Source organism: Martes martes (genome assembly GCF_963455335.1).
Source record: "Martes martes genome assembly, chromosome: 2".
NCBI classification, from domain to species: domain Eukaryota; kingdom Metazoa; phylum Chordata; class Mammalia; order Carnivora; family Mustelidae; genus Martes; species Martes martes.
This window is the reverse complement of record NC_137889.1, coordinates 46090362-46109286: the sequence shown is the minus strand read 5'-3', so window position 1 is coordinate 46109286 and position 18925 is coordinate 46090362. Positions and strand designations below refer to the sequence as shown.

Sequence of the window (18925 nt, the reverse complement as noted above, 5' to 3'; positions counted from 1 at the left end):
AATTTCTTTCACAGCAACTCAGGACAAAAGAAACACTTAAAAATCCCATTATTCATTTGTCAGGTCCAAATATCTTAATACATATTTATGCTGTCACCTCTTTATAGCTATTTGAAAAAATAATACACATAAATGGAAAGAAAAATAATACTTTTATTCTATTTTTAAGCAATCATAATTACTTGCTAATGGGACATGCTGGGTGCTGTACGTGTTCTTAAACCTTGGCATCAGATTGAATATCTCTCAGGCAGTTCGTGCCTTTTATCACAGCAACGGCAGGAAACCCAACTTTGCAAAGATACGACCCTACTAATAGTATAATAATTCAATGTTGGAACCAGGATCGACCTTATACCAGTGGTTTCTCACAGATGTTGAGGATCACAGTGCTTCCCTAGGACATTTAGAATATTCTCTGGTGGCCCATGGGCTTACTGCAGCACCCTGCCATGCATGATACAGTTTGGGAACTGTGGGTCTCACACGGAATTGTTTAGTTTGGGACATGAAGTCCTTGGCGGGGAAGATTCAAAATCAGATTGTCACACTCGATATTCCTTAATGGTGTGAATGTTAACAAACTGTATAATAACATTTTTAAAGATTTTTTTAATGTATTTGACAGACAGAGATCACAAGTAGGCAGAGAGGCAGGCAGAGAGAGAGAGAGAGAGGAGGAAGCAGGCTCCCCTCTGAGCAGAGAGCACGATGTGGGACTTGATCCCAGGACTCTGGGATCATGACCTGAGCTGAAAGCAGAGGCTTTAACCCACTGAGCCACCCAGGCGCCCCTATAACAACATTTTAAACACTTGATCATCAGCACTCAACTTGAATGCCCTAGGCCTCCTTTCAGCTGGGCAGCCACCAGAGGATGAAGCTGCCAGGTCCGCTGCGGTTGCCTTCAGGAGACAGAAACACCGCATGCAACAGGGAATCTCAAATTCTCAAAATACGTCTGTGTAACATCCCACCTTTCCCCTGGTTAAGTACCAGGGAGTGGCCACGAAGAAATGATTGCTTTCTAAAACAGTCAAATTCAGTGACCACACTGCCTTTCTAACATGCTCTGACCAGCAGGAGGTGATGGAGGCCGGGTCAGAAATGGTTTTGAGTTGATTTTTGAAGAATCAATTCCAATGCACCACAGTCCCGGATTCCTGTGGACGGTGGATAGTACCAAAGGTCCGTGAGATACCTCGAGTAGCTTGAGAGCCCACTGTGATCAAAGCTGCATCGCTTTGATGCAGACCGCAAATGTCTGAAAACCCAGAAATAGAACAAATACCAGTTTCAAGGCTCCAAGGAGCTGGCCAAGAGTCAGCCGATTGGACTGAACACTGCAGCAACATTGCAACCCGAGAAATGATCAGCGGGGGTGAGCCGCCACCAGCAGCCCTGGGAGGGGATCAAACGTTCGATGGACTCAACTGCCTCACCCTGTGCAATGGGTCTCCCTCTCCACGAGGTAAATAGTTCGACGTTTATTATGAGTCGCAGGCCTGGCATGCAGTCATGGCTGATGCATCTGAAATACAGAGTCTTTCCTCGGTGCCCAGTCTATGCTGGTGGGTGTACTGCGTGTCTTCCTTAATGATGGGTCCAGGCAGCGAACGGGGCTGTCTGGGCAGGGCAAGCTCTATCTGCAGCTTGATTCGGGTTGGTCTCAGAGGAAGGAGCCTCACCATAAGCACCTACCTGAGTGACCCAAACAGTTTCATCAGCAGCCATGATTTGTTCCCACGGTTCGTGATCCCAAAGAGGGAAGAACCTGCCAGTCTGTAGTTTTCCAAGCAGTAGACCAAACAGCTAGGCCAGTGTCAACAGCCCAAGAGGCAGTAAAGACGTAACAAGTTTCTTCAGGGAGCCCCCCTGGAGCTGTGAGGATGGCTTTGAGCTCCGCCCACTGAGAGCAGCGAGCACATCTGTCTTCCACTCCACATCGCTGGCACCAATGTGGACCAGCCACAGCAGCCGGGTGGCCATGACGGGTTTCAGCAGAGGCAGACCATCAGGGAACCAGGCCCAGGCATGTAGGGGAACCTGTGTGGACTGAGAGCCCCATGGAGCAAGTGGCTTTGCTTCAGCTGTGGAGTGGAGGATAACCTTTCCCCCAAAGGGAGAGCTGCCTTTCCTTCATGTAAAGCTGAAAGTGCCACCGAGGCCCCGTAGCGGTAGACTTCAACATATCATTTCCATCCTACAAGTGAGGCTTCTCAGGCCCTTTCCCACATTATCTGTTGTTCAGTCTGAGTTAACCTACTCCCTCCCCTCACAAGATAACAGTCACACGGTCTCTATGGTATGTGTTTTAGCCCCATCAGGTGTTCAGCTTTGACAAGAACCCCACATAAACTAAGAGCTGCTTTTCGAAAGGGTTGTACCTCTTAGCCACATGAGGGAGGCAAACCCCTTCTACTCCCTCCCCCCGCCACAAAAAGGGGTGCCTCCTGGCGGAGGCCGCCTCCCTGGAAAATGATCCATCAGGAAAATGATGAATCAGAGAGATTTTTAGTGTAAAGGGGTCATAAGGTTGTGGAGTCCCCAAAACACTAGCACTTCTCTGATGCAGAGTTCCAGATTGATCTAATCCCTCCAGGCATTTCTGAGCATTCACAGTGCGTTCATGGAAAACACTGATGCCAATTACACACTCAGCATTGAAAGCCACCAGAACAGTACACTGACTTGGCCTAAAGCCCTGCCCACAAGGTCAATGAGATCCTTTCTTCTCTCTGGAAAAGTGAGGGACATTCTTGAAGCGAGGAGACTTGCAAAGTCCTTTTTTTGCAATTGCTCAGAAATGTGGACCAATTCTTCAGCACACACCTACAATCTACATGAGAATAGCCTTCATTCTTTCAACAAATATTCATTTGGTGCCTATTATGTGCAAGGAACTATTTCAAGTTCTGGGGAAACAAAATAAACAAATGAACAAAACAGTCTCTACTGTCACGTAGCTTATGCTCTAAGGGGAAAAAAAGGAAGTAAAAAAATACGTCAGATGATGATAGATGCTATGGAAAAAAGGGAGCAGGAAAATGGGCACTAGGAGTGTGGGGGATGGGACCTCACTAATTTATGTAGTGTGGTCAGGTTATGTAGACTCCGAAACCTGAAGGAGTGAAGGAACAAGACATGAAGAGATCTGGGGAAGTGGGTTCTAGGCAGGGGTTAAATAATGCCAAGACCCTAAAGCTGGAGTCTGCCTGCTTTGTTTCAAAAGTAGAAAGACCTGTGAGGCTGGGGTTGGGTGACCCGGGAAGGTAGGACACGAGATCATAGAGGACACACGAGGATCCATGAGGTCTTTGTAGATTGAAAAGACTTGGCTTTTACTCTAAGTGAGGTGGTAAGTGGCATGATATGGCACATTTTACCAGGATCTCTCTGGCTGTGTGTTGAGAACAGACTGGTGGCTGGGGGCGGCTAGGGTAGGGGGGTGGGGAGGTGGCATAGTAGAGGCAGGCAGATTGTTTAATAGGCAATCATAAAAGTCCCATAAGAGAGGACGCTGGGTGGGTCAAGAGTGATAATCCTGAAAGTGTGGTAAGAAGTGATAACATTCCAGATAAATCCTTTTTAATTATGACTTTGCAAAATAGAATCACAGCACCATTATCACAGCTTACAAAATAACAATAAATATTTAATATTATCAAATATCTAGACAATACACAAATATACAAAATTACCTCCTTTTTTTTTTTTTTAACATTTGTTAGAAATGTCAAAGATAAAGCTGGATAGTAGTTAAAGCAGTGAAAGCAGATCTTATTCAGTATTCCCTGACAGTAGGCAAAAGAGCTGAGCTCCATTCTGATTTGTGAAGAGGCAACAGGGCATTTTAAATGGAGAATGAAGAGCATGGCCTCACGCTAAAAATTATAAAGGGCTGGTTACTGTAAATGTGATTAGGCCAGCAGTGTCTGCTGGCTGGCAATTATGGAAGTTAGGAATCCATCTTCCCAGAGACAGGGAGATGAAAGACCTCTTCTTCCTGATTATACTTCAGAGGAATGGCTTTCCGGTCCTTGAGACAGACATTCGGGAGTTACAGAAGATACACAAACATCTTGAAGGGACAGAGGAAGGATTCACAACTGCAAGCCCCCCCCCCCTTTTTTTTAAAGATTTTATTTATTTATTTTACAGAGAGGGATCACAAGCAGGCAGAGAGGCAGGCAGAGAGAGGGAAGCAGGCTCCCTGCCGAGCAGAGAGCCCGATGCGGGACTCGATCCCAGGACCCTGAGATCATGACCTGAGCCAAAGGCAGCGGCTTAACCCACTGAGCCACCCAGGCACCCCTGCAAGCCCTTTTTAATGAGTGCTCTAAGAAAAGGAGATGGGGCCGACGTTGGGTATTAGCTACAACAAACAGCAATTTTTTTTTTTTTTTTTTTGGACAGCTCTGAGCTTTTCCAAAAGGGAACTCAAAAGGAGCTGGGTTGTCCCACAGATGAGGCCTTCGGCTGCTAGAAGGCATGTTAGAGTTTGGTCAAGCCTCAGGGTGGGGGTTTAAAGAGAGCCTTCATATTGAGAGGTTTTTGCAGTTCTCAGAATCTGTATCAGATAAGGTCCATATATTGTAACTGACTGACATTCTCTCTTAAATTTCTTTTAACCTATAGGGCCCTCCTGATTCTTCCTTTTTATCCCTTACACCTTGTTTGTTGAAGAAGTGGAGTCATTTGTCCTGTAGACACAATCAAGATTTTGCTTACTGGATTCTCATGGCTTATTTTTTTTTTTTAAAGATTTTATTTATTTATTTGACAGACAGAAATCACAAGTAGGCAGAGAGGCAGGCAGAGAGAGAGGAAGAAGCAGGCTCCCCGCTGAGCAGAGAGCCTGATGCAGGGCTCCATTCCAGCACCCTGGAATCATGACCTGAGCCGAAGGCAGAGGCTTCAACCCACTGAGCCACCCAGGCGCCCCTCTCATGGCTTATTTTAACATGTTTCTTGGATCCTATATTTCTCTGAAGTTGGTACTTAGGGTCGAGTTGCCTAGTAGACATACAAAAAGAGATGGGAGAGTAGGCAGCTGGATATAAGGCTGAGAGACAGGAGGGATCCAACTGGCAACAATAAATTGAAAGTCACGGGCATAGAGAGTTTAAAGCCAATTCCAGATGTGAAAGGAGAAAGCTGAGGGAATGAGAGGACATGAGAAACCCTCAAAGCGTTTAGAGGTGCGGAGATGGGGCGGTACTGGGAAGGATGAGGAGCACATCCAATGTGAGGGGAGTGACCCCAAAGCCAAGAAAAGAAGGTACTTAAAGGAGTGCTCAACTGTGTCAAATGTGGTAACAGATTCTATCAAATAAGGATTGTGAATTTCTATTGTTTGGCAAAGACGTCACTGGTGACCTTGAGGAGAGCTGTTTGGAATGGGTTCAAGAATCAATTAGAACATGGGGAGACATGTAAAGACAACTCTTTCAAGATGTTTTACTGCACGGGGCGCCTGGGTGGCTCAGTGGGTTGGGGCCTCTGCCTTCGGCTCAGGTCATGATCCCAGGGTCCTGGGATCGAGCCCCGCATCGGGCTCTCTGCTCAACAGGGAGCCTGCTTCCTCCTCTTTCTCTGCCTGCCTCTCTGCCTACTTGAGATCTCTGCCTGTCAAATAAATAAATAAAATCTAAAAAAAAAAAAAAAAAAAAAAAAAAGATGTTTTACTGCAAAGGGAAGCAGAGGAAAAAGGCTAACAACCTTGAAGGAAAATTTGTTGTTTTCAGGATGGATCAATAAGAGCCTATTTGTATCCTGTGAAAATGATCTAATAGAGGGGGAAGTTGGGGTATTGTGTAGGGGGGTTGCTGGAGCAATATCCTTGGAATAGGAAGAGGGGATGGAATCTAGTGCCCCAGGGAAGGGTCTGGTCTCGGGGGGGGGCAAGACAGTCCATCCACAGTAATAGGAGGTGAGGCTGTGCACTGGGACACAGATGCAGACAGAGCCCTCAATGCCATAGAGGGACCACGTGTTCTAAGTGCTTCTGCTTGCTTACTGCAGTAAGAAACAGGGCTGTCAGCTAAGACTGAGAAATGGAGAGCTGTTGGAGGTTTGAGGACACAGGAATAGTGGTTAGCTGGTACTCTCTGGGGAGTGAGGAAAATAAAAAGGCTAAGAAAATATAGATTATTGGTCTTAAAGTGAGACCATCAGCTTGCCGGGTGTTTCTTCAGCCAACTTTAAGCTCTCAGAGGAAATGCAGAGTTAAGCAGAGATTTAGATCTACCTAAAAGTGGGATTTTTTCCCAATGAATAAAACAGGAAAGAAGAGCAAGGGCACTGAGGGTGTATGCAAGGAAGTCGTTATAGTGACCACGCATGAGATCTACAGAGGCAATTGAGGGTTTGCTTATGTAAGTGATGTGCCTTAGAAACTCTTCCCTGTCACAACTGGGACCAGCAGTTCAGGTTTGTTTGTTTTTAAGTAGGCTCCACCCAGCATGGAGCCCAGTGCAGGGCTTGAACTCACAGCCATGAGATCAAGACCTGAGCTGAGATCAAGAGTCAGTGCTTAACTGACTGAGCCATCCAGGTGCTCCTGTTCAGTTATTATTAAAGTAAGTTAAGCAGATGTGACAAAGTGTACTCGTTGTTCCACAATATCCTCTGTTTCCTTCTTCCATGATCATGAACTTTGACTCTTAGAGGGTACATGCTCATTCAAAACAAAGACCATATTTCTCAGCCTCCTTCAAGGCCAGGGGTGACTATGTCTCTACTTTCTGGACAAAGATATATAATCATCAATATCACGAGACAGCTCCCAGGAAACTCCCTAAAAGGAGATATGATACACACTCTGTCCTTTAGCAAAGGGGAGGGCTATGAACCTTTCGTTTATCTGGCTGCCTGGGGTGGGGATGCACTGACTAGAGCTCTGGTCTTGCACTTAGAACAAGAGGATGAGGCCCACACCCTAGACACTATAGGGAGATAAGCTGGAGGAACCCTAGGCCCTTGGCTCTTTGTGGCGCAGAGCTGCTATCCATACCAGTTCAGACCACATTTTAGAGATTTTACGGGAGAGAAATAAAATCCTATTTGTTTAAACCACTGTTTTTGGATGGCTCCATTTCTCATAGCTGAATCTAATGTTAACTGATATTTTGGGGAACATTCCTAGTGAAAGAAATGTAGCTATTTTAAATATTTTAACTTGACACTTACTAATGGACATTCATCCACTGGTCTTTTGGTGTAGGGACGAGTCCTTCTCTTTGAGTAGGGTTCCACTAATTAGCACTCCACAGAAACTACACATGCCCATGATGCACTGCTAAGATCACCAGTCTGGATTTCTCCAAAAGCAGAATGCAAAGGCAAAGTCTTAGGGAACTTGTGAAGCCATGTGAATGCAATACCCTGGATGTTTACAATTACTCCCATCTTTATGTCTTCCTTGCCTATACCTAATTCAACAGTATTTTTTATTGACTCACTTTTATTAAGTCTTTCCATAGCATTTGCTTCGGTTTAGAACTTTGTTTTTGCACTCACTATTTGTCAGTTTATATAGTATTTCATTACATATTTACCTTCTTTTCATCAGAAGTACTTTCTCTTAGCCCTCATATTTTATTAGTTTATGCAATGTTTAACTGAATTCCACAATTACAACAGCGAACACAACTGGCAGAAGCGAGCTGGGGAAAACATAACTGACTTTGCACATAACCCAACTGAGGGAGCAGTGCATTCTTCCCAGCATCAACCCTCTCTGATGTTTGTTGGAGGGAAGAGAGGGAATGTTACCTGTCCACTTGAGTATGGGTCAAATCTGCTACTCAGCCTCTTTTTACATTTATATAATTTTAAAAGAATCTTGATGATACATTTAACTTTACAAATACAGGGGCAAGTCTTACACACTGTTGATGGGCATGTGAAGGCATTCTGGAGGGCAGTATCTATCAAAGCCTTAAAAAAAAAAAGTCACAGACCTGACTCGGCAAAGCCATTTTTAATAAAGAATCCTACCAAAATAACTGAGACATTTCTGAAGGAATTCCTATGATTATCTTGCCCTAGGAAAAGGTTTAAGAGCCACATGGAGTATGGCAGTTTTATGCACCGACTGTGCTTTCATTTGGAATATACTGTTTTGAAGGAATGAATCAGAGAGAACTGTAACTTTGGATCGGCACCATGACATGGTCACAGAAAGTTTTTATTAAAATTTTGGATCCTTAAGCCAACTGTGATGAATACAGCTTATGGGAGCTCAAGTGCCACCTGATTACTGGGGTTAGAAAGGGAATACCACCAAATAAATAAGTAAATAAATAAAAATAAAATAAATGAAAGAAAGGGAATACATTTCCCCAAATCTCTTGTGCTGGGGTTCTGGATGTAAATCAGGTTCTATCAATTGAGATGTGAAAGGTGAAGGCAGGCCAACTTCCTACCATTGTAGCTGATTCCCGCCAAAGTTATGGAGTCTGATTCTTCTTTCCCTCACACCCCACTTTAATATCAGCATAGCATGCTGGCTCCACCTTTGAATGAACTACCCAGAATCCATGCACTTCCTATAACCTCCCCTCTTCCCACCCTGGTCCACAGCACAACCAACAGTCACCGGGATGACTGTAGCAGCCTTCAGACGTATCTCTGCTTCTAGCTTTACCTCGACCCCGCAGTTCCAGTGAGCCTTCTAAAACCCAGGTAACACTTGTGACAGCGAACCGTTTCATTTAGAAGACAGCCCAAGTCTGCTCGGTGGTCTAAAGACCAGCTGACCTGGACCACCCACTCCACACTTCCTTTGCTGTACTGCCGTTCTCCCTCCTGGTTTCAGCTCCAGCCAGCCTCCTTTGCTGCTCCTGATTCTGGCTGTCCTCACCCCCTACTGGTCCTGCCAGTTCACTTCCTCCAGTGATACTTCCTCAACTGTGATAAGCTGAGCTACCACCTGTAGACTCCCTCTCCCATTTCAAAAAATTCCCAAGTGCCTGTCACCTTCTAAATATCACACAACTTATTTTTCTTTCCTGTCCCCCCACTAAAATGAAAGTTCTGTCAGGACAGACATCTTCCGCCTTTGTCACTGTGTCACTAAGCTGCAATGTGCCTAGCACTCAGAAGGCATTGTCTGTGGGCTTTTTCCTTCAGGTGTCCCAGGTTCCAGTCTTCAGCTCTGTGGTTCTCCAGAGGCAGCTGGAACTGTGGGGATTTGATCACTGGACTGCAGCTATGTGGTGTTCTGTAACTCAACAGCTCCACAGCCGGATTCTCCACCCTCCCCATGAAGGAGGATGGACCTCTACCATAGTATGGTATCACTATCACTATGGTAGAGGTCATCGTAGAGGTCATAGCACCCCTGGTGGGAGTTCTCTGGTGTTCTGATTCCTGGAGGCTCAACCTATTACTCACTCCTCCAGCTTTCCAACGAGTCTATAAACACTTATTTCCCTGTATTAAATGCTTCTGCTTAGCATAACTGTAATGGCTTTTATTTTTCCACGGAACCCTGAAAAATACACGAGGTAGAGCTATCGGACCAATGCCAAAAAAAAAAAAGACTGCATTTTTTTCTGACTGACTGGGTCTTAGATGTAAATGAGCCAAACAGAAGAAAGCCCGCCCCTACCTCAGTCCTTGGGGAGTTCCATCAGTGACTGCTCCAATACAAGGGAACAAAAGAAACTCTTCAGAAGAGCGGAGGCAGAAGTTGGCCACACAGGGAGTTACTAGAGTTGGCATTCTCGCTCCATTTTTTTTCAGAGGATACCCCTGAGATCCAACCACACTCCAGTCCCTACCCTCTATTGGTAGAACTTTGGCTGCTGAACCATATCCAAGAGGAGCTGTAAACACCACATCTGTCACTAGCTAGAGCCATCTGAAGAGGGGAAATGCCGCAACTGTGAACGTCCTGCATTAGGATGGGGGTGGCAGCACATGACCAACAGGCAGTGGATGTCATTTTTCACATAATACCTAAGAAATAAGCCTCCTTTCCTTTAAAGAGCCAAGTGTTAAGTGGTCAACTTAATTGGACCATGGAGGTAGGTCTAGGATTAAAAGACCCTGTCTTTAATTCATTCAGCCAGCTCAGACAGATCTGAACTACAAGATGCTCATTAACAAAGAACTGTATGTATTTTTAAGATAAAGCACATGATGAGACAACATAATATTTTTACTATTTTAGAGTCTGAAAAAGAATATGTACTAAAATGTTAAACTGATGTATTTAGAAGAAAAGGTAATTGGATATTTAAAAAACTCTACCTAGATATACCTCAACTCTTTGTCATTCCCACAAATAAAACTCTGTTTCAGGTAACAGGTTGCCAAAGGCCCAGGGACAAACTGCTCCATCCATCTCCTTGGCAGCACCGCATACAAGGGTGGGAATGTGACCCAGCTCTGTCAGAGACACAGGGGCAAGTATCTTTGGGCTTCTGAAGGATATTGCCAAGAGTACAATGAGGAGAAAGTTCCTTTACCACTGCCCACTTTGCTTCCTGCTGTGGCTTTGGACACTCATTTGGAGAAATGATCCTGAGCTGTGGCAGCCACTTTGCAACATGGAGGCTAGCAGAACAAATGGATCTAAGCAAATCTTGACATTTTGGCTGCCACCCAACTCTAGAGCCATTTATTTCTAGGCTTCTTGTTACAGGCGATAACTACACATCCTGACTGCTTATGCCGTCAGCCTGGCTTCCTGTTATACTTGTGCTGCTCAGACTCTACAGAGCCACTCTTCTGTCTGGCACCAAATGAACACTTTATGTTCACTCTAATTCTAAAGATCTATTTATTTATTTATTTATTAGAGAGCGAGAGATCACAAGTAGGCAGAGAGGCAGACACAGAGAGAGGGGGAAGCAGGCTCCCCGCTGTGCAGAGAGCCTGATGCAGGGCTCGATCCTAGGACCCTGAGATCATGACCTGAGCCAAAGGCAGAGGCTTAACCCACTGAGCCACCCAGGTGCCCCTGGTCACTTTAATTTAAAAACAACCCTATTAAGCAGCTACTATTACCTCCTGTTTATAGAAAACAAATATAACTGAACTTAGGGAGGCTAAGTAATTTTCCCCAGTTACTGGCAGAGTTGGATTCAAACCCAAGCCTGGCTTTAGAGCCTACTGTCACTCTACTCACACAGTTAAAAAATGAACACGTCTATAGTTCTCTCGTTTAGAATTGTAACAAAATGGGGGAACCTGGGTGGCTCAGTGGGTTAAAGCCTCTGCTTTCGGCTCAGGTCATGATCCCATGGTCCTGGGATCGAGTCCCTCATCGGGCTCTCTGCTCAGCAGGGAGCCTGCTTCCTCCTCTCTGTCTGCCTCTCTGCCTACTTGTGATCTCTGTCTGTCAAATAAATAAATAAAATCTTAAAAAAAAAATTTAGAATTTTAACAAAATGCCTACACACAGATGCAGGTAGTAATAAATTTGCATACATTTGCACTCACACATATGAATTTGGACTTTGGGCTTTTTCCTCCCGTTATTTTGTGTTTATGTGCTGGTAGGAATGTATGCTTCAGAGGCTTGGTCAAGAAAGCAGACTTGTTTCAACTTTTTCCCACACTTTCACTGATGACATCCATTCTGTGTATCGGGGATACTGAGACAGGCCATGGGGACTCTGATGCAGGGTCATAACAGTCAATTCCCAAGATACCTGAAAGGGAGAACGGGAAAGTGGTACATGCTCTTCCTCAAGCTTTCCTGGGAGAGCTGAAGATGGCAAAATACTAAGGGTTAACAAGGCAGGGCCTTTGAATTAGCCCAGAAAAACAGAACAGTGTTTCTGAACTGAAGAAACATAAGAGAAACAGAGGACTGCAACAGAGGCCCAATGGCAGGTCATCACCTCTGTAAAAGAAGCAAGCACCGGAGCCCAGAGAACAAAGCCCAGCCTTCGACCAAACAGAACTTCCACGGTTCATGTCTCCACAGAAGGCTTCTGTCCCTTACAAGAGACCAGAACAATCCTACAGATGGAGCACATGTAAAGCTCTTAGCTACAGGAGGGGCAATGTTCAATCCCCCTCACAGCTGCTGGCTAGGCAGTTTGAGGGGGCTCAGCATAGGCAAACCACAGTCGTCATGAACAAAAACCAGACTCCAAGGGACAGAAAGGTGAGACTAAAGGAAGGCATACCCATCCTAAACCTCCAAGTCAGGAGGAGGCAGTCTTCTTGAGCCTGTGTGGTCCATCACTGTTCCAGAGGTGGTTGGCTAAGCTCACAGCAAAGGGAGCTATGACATCAGTCACAAGTCTAATGACCAGACACTGCTGCAGGCAGCTTTCCCTAACCCTTAAGATGTCTCCCACCACTGAAGCAGGGGAAAAAAACCCTAGTCCTGTGGACAGGGGATGAGGGAGAAGCTGTTCTTCCATGAATGACACACTGGGAGGATGAAGAGCATGATGACCTGGTAAAAAGAACAAGGTCACAGACCCATGAACTAAAAGGCCAGCAGGGATTGGGATGCAGACCTGGTGATGGCAGGACAGGAGGGACAGGGGCACCTCTCGAATTCAAAGCTTTTGAAGTGGGAAGCCATCTGTCAAGCATCAAAGAGGCCACTATGCAATAAATCCCTAATCGCCGTCTTCCCAAGGTTGTTTTTTAGCAGTATTTGAGAATGCTTCTAATTCTGAGTGCTCACAGGGTTCTGCTGGGAAATATTTAAATGGAAGCCAAGAATACCGCTAGCCATTGCAGGGCTTGGGGGTGGGGGATGAGTCCTGGGAACCCCCGCCCCTCTGATGTTTCCCAAAGGCAAGTGTAGGGTGCTGGGAGGAGTCTCTGACTTCACCTCCCGTAGAACCTGCAGCTAGCACCTCACCGCACTGAACAGGCGGCACTTAGCTAAGAGCGCTCAGGAGAAAAGGGGCAGAGCGGCCTGAACCTGTATCTTCAGAGCTTCCGGGCCCAGGGGGATGGCACGAGCAGTCAGGAGGCAGGGCGAGAGCAGCTCTAGTCACGTCTTCTGAGAGATTCCTGGAATCTCTATTTTGTTTGAAAACAGACTCAGGCAAAGGGAAGGGAAACTAACATTTATTGAGTGCCCACTGTGTTTATCTGGCCTTGTGCAAGGAGTTTTCACCTACAGCATTCCATTTCATCCTCACACCAACCCTGTGAGGTAGGTATTATCCTCATTTTGTCCCATGAGGAATATGAGGCTCAGAGAGGTTAGGTAGTTTGTCCAAGGTTGCACAGCTAGTAACTGATGGAGCTGGGATTGAGCACTGAGTCCCAAACTCAAAAATTCCCTGCTCTCTCTCCAACACTGCTTCTTGGGAAAGAGAAGGGAGCAAAAGCAGCAACAGTCCTTACGCTTCCTACCCTGAGAACAAGCCAGTCAGCAAAAGGAGGAGTATGGACTTTCCCACAGACCCTCCCCTCTCTACCTGGGGAGGGTACAGTCGCTTGAAGAGATAAGACATAAATATAAAAATAAATAGAAGGGACAAGTCCCCCAGCAGCGAGGATGTGCAGGACCCATGCTGTGGGAAGGCCACTGTGCCATTCACAGCTGCCGTGGGAGGGAGCCACGTGGGCTCTGTGGGGGAAACTGGGACAATGGCTGCCAAAGGCTGGAGTGGGTGGGCTAAACAGGCCCCTTCTGGGTCGCACAGATTTGAGAACAAAACGTCTGGAGCAGGCAGCAGTCGTGGGCACAGTCACCATCATCCTCCATCTGCTCATTTTACCGGTGTTTGTGATCCAAGAGGGACTCAAAATCAGGGGAACATACAAGTTTGTGCTTTATGTGTCCCAGGACCGTCATCTCACCGGTCCGACTGTCTCCAAGGCCCACGGACACGAGCTCCTGCCAATCAACAGAGACAGCGATGAGAACCAAAGCTACACGGCCCGTTACTCAGTCCTGATTTTCATGTGATAACCCTGAGAACGCTTCTCCCTTGGCGCGGACCCCTCAACACTCCTTACCTCTTAAAGAGCCCCTACTACTACCCTTACAGGCTCTCACCTGCAGAAAGGAACAGGTGGTTCCCATTGTTACGTCTAGGGTCACCTTGCCCAGGAGGAGCTGCACCTTTCCTGACTTGCGGATGAGCAGCTTGCCAACCTGACCCTCTGTCAGGTCAGCCAGGGTACACGAATTCTCTGCCAGCCTGGTTTCCTGTGGAGAGAATCAGAAGACGGAAACAGGGTAAGGAGCTGTTTCCTCCATCCTCCACGAATGACACCTTTTCCAAAGGAAGGCATCAGCAGCAGAGGTTAGAATGAGCTCCTCCAGAGGACCTTTCCCCAGGGCTCCCTGCCATTGGCCGAATGACAAAACCCAAAGCAAACATATCAACAAATGGACAAAATACTGGTAACTGCTCTGGCGGAGGGATGGTACATGAGCATTTATGTTCTCTCATCCATGTATGTTCAAAATATTTCATTATAAAAAGTAAACACGCATAATAGGGGTTGAAGTACAAAGCCCCAAGTCCCTTGTGGGTAGAGAGAACAATATTTCGGCTTGGGTGGCACACCTCTGCTTCCCCAACAGCTCACTGTTTCCCTTCCTGGTCCCCCTGGCATTTTCACAGAACTCACTCCCGTGCATACCCGGTCTTTCTCCTGCTTTATAACCACCATCTGGCCATCCTCGCTCTGCACCTCTGTCTTGATAGGCTTGATGTCCTGAGTAGGTGGCTGGCCAGGGAGCGTGTCTGGCAGCTGAAGAAACAGCAGCTCTTCTTCCTGGGTGAGGCTCAGCTCCCTGAGCAGCTCTGCCACAGATACGTCCTTTGGGAGGCCCGGGGTCTTTCTGGCTGTCCTGGGAGGAGCCTTCATCTTGGCCTCTTCCTCCTCATCTCGGGGCTCCTCTTTCACTGCCCAAGGTAACACAAATGAAAGGGCTATGAAGTGGCGATCTCACTGTACCCATCCCTTCATCCCCCTCTGCTTCACTGTCACTCAGCCACAAAGTGGGAGAGAATCACTGGTTATGAAGAAGGATCCAGGAGTTGTGTGACTTATCTAAAAAGGAGCATCTGAGGCTAGGCCCACAGATTCATGTCAGCATGAACCTTCTGAGAGTGAGAATTCAGTGTCCCTGTTCAGGTCATGTATTTTATAGCCAGAATGGGGGAGGACCTGCTTATGAATCTGGGAGGCTCATTCCTGGAGAGGAGTCCTGGGGGGCAGCCACAGGGAAGGAGAGGAGACATTAATGGACACAGAGTACCTTTCACAACAGGTACATCCACCTCCATGTCCTCTTCCTTGGGGCCAGCCAGCCAAGGTTTAACATCTGGCTCTTCATTCTCTTCCTTAAAAAGCCACCCTGAGTGGGCCAGCGGCAGCTGCACAGGCATGTTTCGAGTGTCATTCCTCAGCCCAGGGTCATCGATGAACTACCAGGGAAGAGTCAGGGGGTCACATGGTCTGGCTAGCATGCACACATACCTGCACTGCAGACCACCACAGCCTCTTCTGACTGAAGATTCCTGCTGTTCACAGGCTTCCAGGATATCAGAGAGCTCTTCTTCCCCCAAGCCCGGTTCCCTAGAAGCCCATTCCTCCTGGCCGAGTGGTACCTACATCATCCTTCTCCAGCATGCGCAGGATCTGTTTCGTTTCTTCATCTGTCTCCCTCTTTTCTTTTTTGATGTTGATGATATGAGAAGGTCCCATGTCTGACACATCCACTGTCTTATCCCAGTTCCCTGTGGGAAATCATTCAGTTCACCAGAGGTACGGAAGAGGCCACCAGCAAGGAAAACTGAACTGGGAGCAGGGGAATTTTACTGCCCTTGCCCTTCTCTTGGGCAGTCTGGACTGAAATCCACTGATTCCTTCCTCCCGGAACCCCAGAAGCTCTGTACCCTTTTTCTTCATCATTTCAGCTGGACCCTGCTCAAAGATGGAATGGGACTGGATCACTTCTGGGCGGCCCCGGCCCCGTCCATGCCCTTCTCGCTGGCGATCTCTATCCCTGTCACGCTTCTCCTTCTTGATGGTTACTTCTTCCTTGGGCCTGGAAAAGAGAATGGAGTTAGGGGAACCACTCACTCACTCTGCCTCAGAGAACTGGTCTTACTCTACCACACGACTCTACTCCACCTGAGTGGAGAATTAATGAGATAATAACTGTAGCAGAAGAAGCAGAATTAGACCCTAAGTCTAGTACCTTTTCTATTTCCTTGATGGGGCAGTGTCCCTTCAGTTTGCTTTACTTTTTACCTTCTTGCTTGAGAATATGCATTAGAACTACAACTCAAAAACTGAATTATAGACTGCCCCAAAATGTGGACTTTTTTGTATTGCTTGAAAGCAAGAAGGTTGTAATACAAAAGAACGTAAGTGAAAACCTGACCCATTTTTTGTCTAAACTAGTGCCTCTGAACTCTAGCTGTAAAAGATAATCATTCCGTTTCATTGCAAAAAAGTAAAATTCGTTATTTCTAGAGACGGACTTCCAGGCCATCAGTATTTTTTTAAAACTTGCACATTAGAATCACCTGGGAACCAGCGTCCAAAAATCACTAGTGAAAAAAATTAATGCACAAATTTAGATTTCTGAGCCACATCCCTAGTTATTTCCCAGAAGACCCAAATTCAGAGCAATGAGGGGAAAGTTTTTAGAAGGCCCAGCTACTTACTCTTCCTTGATTTTCCGACTGATGATATTTGGGGTGAAGGTTTTCTGAAAATAAAATACGGGAGTCATTGATTTGGTAAGTTCTGATCCCAAAGTAGAGAGAAAAATGAACATTCTCAAAGGTCATCTTGTATGGACCAAGACCACCATTCTACCTTCCCCATGGTTGTCAATGATTTAAAGAGACAAACATGTACCTAAAAGGGACAAACAGCCTGTCTGGATAGCTGTGGACCTACACACAGAACAGGGCACCAAAACCTATTCAAGTTAGCAGCCTCAGCTCTGCCCTCTCCAAGGAGAGCCCTGAAGACTTTGAAAACTTATTTGTCTAATCTCACTTCTGGTCATCAAACTGCTATAGAAACCATAAGGCATCACAGGAAAGAGCACTAGCAGCAAGGTTCAAGTAGGAAGTCAGTCGGCCAGCACTCCCAAACAGACGTTCCTGCAAGAATGCCACCAGCATTTCCAAAGGCAAACAAGTCTTTGAAAACTGGCTGCTTTATGCTTCTATTACAGCACCCACCCCAGGGGGTGGGATAAGTTTCAGGGCTATACTTACATCTACAGTCATAAACACAACAGAAAAGGACACAGAGCCTCCAATGTCCTGCCTAGGATTCATTGCCTGCTGGCCTTCACCGGTTTCTTAAAGGTGTCCAAAACACATTAAAAAAAAAGGTAAATAAGCACTGCTCAAGTTGCTTGGGAAGTAATTAGGATTCTCTGCCCTTCAGCCATCTCTGAAAACCAGGTCAGCATCTCGCACCCAGTATCTGGACCTGAAGGTAGGCAAACTCCCTAGAATCCGTCAGCAGAAGTCTGGGGGCGAGTTTCGTTAGGCCCAATACCAAGCCTGGCACACGGTAGGCCCTACGTGAACACCAGCTGAACCCCAGGGTCCCGGAATTCAAGGTAGCAGGGTTTCTTTAGAAAGGTGCCATCGGGGTACCTTCTTGACTCCTCCAAGGGTGAGGTCCCTGGAGCGGATGGAGGGAAGGCGACCTGGAGTGAGTGGAGGCGCCGGCCGCCGCCCAATAAGCCCCCGTCCCCCAGAGAGGAGGGGGCGGGGACCTCCCGGAGCGCTCGACTCGCCCGCAGCGTTTCCTTGCGACATTTTGCCTGAGAGAAAGGAAGGAAAGGGGCAACAAAGTCACTCGAGGGGGCGGACAAACGGACCCTGGGCGGAACCCCACCCACGTGGCCTCCCGCCCCCCAGTCAGTGCGTCCCTCCCTTTCCACGTGGCAAGACTCCCCGGACCACCCAGTCAGAGCCCTTGGCTCGCTCTCTGCCCAGGCCCCCGGCCAGGCACAAGGCAGACACGCACCCCCGCGTACCCGGGCTGTGGCTCCACACCACGCGCGTCCCGACTTCACCTCCTTCGCGGCCCGCAGAATGCCCTGGGTCTCTGCGCCCGGCGGAAGTCTGCGTGGCAGGGCCCGGGCGCCGCCATCTTGCCGCGGGGCGGAAGTGAGGTCGGTGGGCGGGGCCGGGCCACAGTATTTATCCGGCGGCGCCTCGCTCCCCTCCGCCTTCTCTTCCCGGTTCTTCCCGGAGTCGGGAAAAGCTGGGTTGAGAGGGCGAAAAAGGAAGAGGGGTCTGGTCTAGGTTACGCTGCGGTGCAGCGCTCGGGGGTCTTGGCCCGAGCCAAGGGGGCAGACGCGCCCAGCTCCGAGTCTGGGGGCTATAGCGGCCGCTAGGACCCAGCATGGGAATTCGCCGTGGCGGAACCTCTGGGAGCAGTGGGGTCGCGGCTCGGCTCGGCTCGGCTCGGCTCGGCTCGGGACGGGGCGAGGGGCGAGAGCGAGAGCCGGACTCAGAGTTGAGGAGGCCTGGGCTCAGCCGAGCTGCGGCTGTGGGCTCGATGATGACCTTGGAGTGGTCACTGTACTCTGGGCTGTGGCCTCGCCCTCGCTTGGGGGGTCCTTCCCTTGGGCTGCTGGTGGGATCCTGGGGTGGGGCTGTGGGCGCAGCGCTGGGGCACCCGCCCTGGGCTCCTGACTGCTTACCCTTGCGCGCACCCACGTTCCAAGCCCTGATCCCGAAAAACGAAGTTTGCTCGATTGGGAGGGACGAATTTAAAGAACTTTCATGGTGACTGTGGCATTTGTAATTTAACATAAAAAATGCCTTTACTGTTCTCCCTAATCCAAAACCATGTAAAAACCACGTAACATTGCCGAGAGTTTGAGGGGAGGAAAACATTTCTGCTACAATTCCACATAGAATACTACTATTAAAACTTTTGTAATATATTGCAATCCCCTTGTAGAGCTGTCATATTGTACCACAATTTT

The 18925-nt window shown here is 47.6% G+C and overlaps 1 protein-coding gene across 2 annotated transcripts; it reads right to left on the bottom strand.

The window, feature by feature from the left end:
- Window positions 1–13035: 13035 nt before the first annotated feature.
- POLR3D (RNA polymerase III subunit D) lies at window positions 13036–18094 on the bottom strand. 2 transcript variants are annotated; one of them, XM_080830780.1, is made up of 9 exons: window positions 17956–18094; window positions 17580–17749; window positions 16626–16669; window positions 15849–16000; window positions 15565–15689; window positions 15209–15377; window positions 14587–14852; window positions 13994–14146; window positions 13036–13831 (listed from the first exon to the last, which is right to left on the bottom strand). In XM_080830780.1, the coding sequence occupies exons 2-9, from the start codon at window positions 17742–17744 to the stop codon at window positions 13709–13711; spliced, it is 1197 nt and encodes a 398-aa protein (XP_080686906.1). In that variant the 5' UTR covers window positions 17745–17749; window positions 17956–18094; the 3' UTR covers window positions 13036–13708. The 2 variants fall into 2 exon arrangements, with proteins under 2 accessions (XP_080686906.1, XP_080686905.1); XM_080830779.1 differs by having other exon boundaries at window positions 17966–18090.
- Between the last annotated feature and the right edge of the window lie 831 nt (window positions 18095–18925).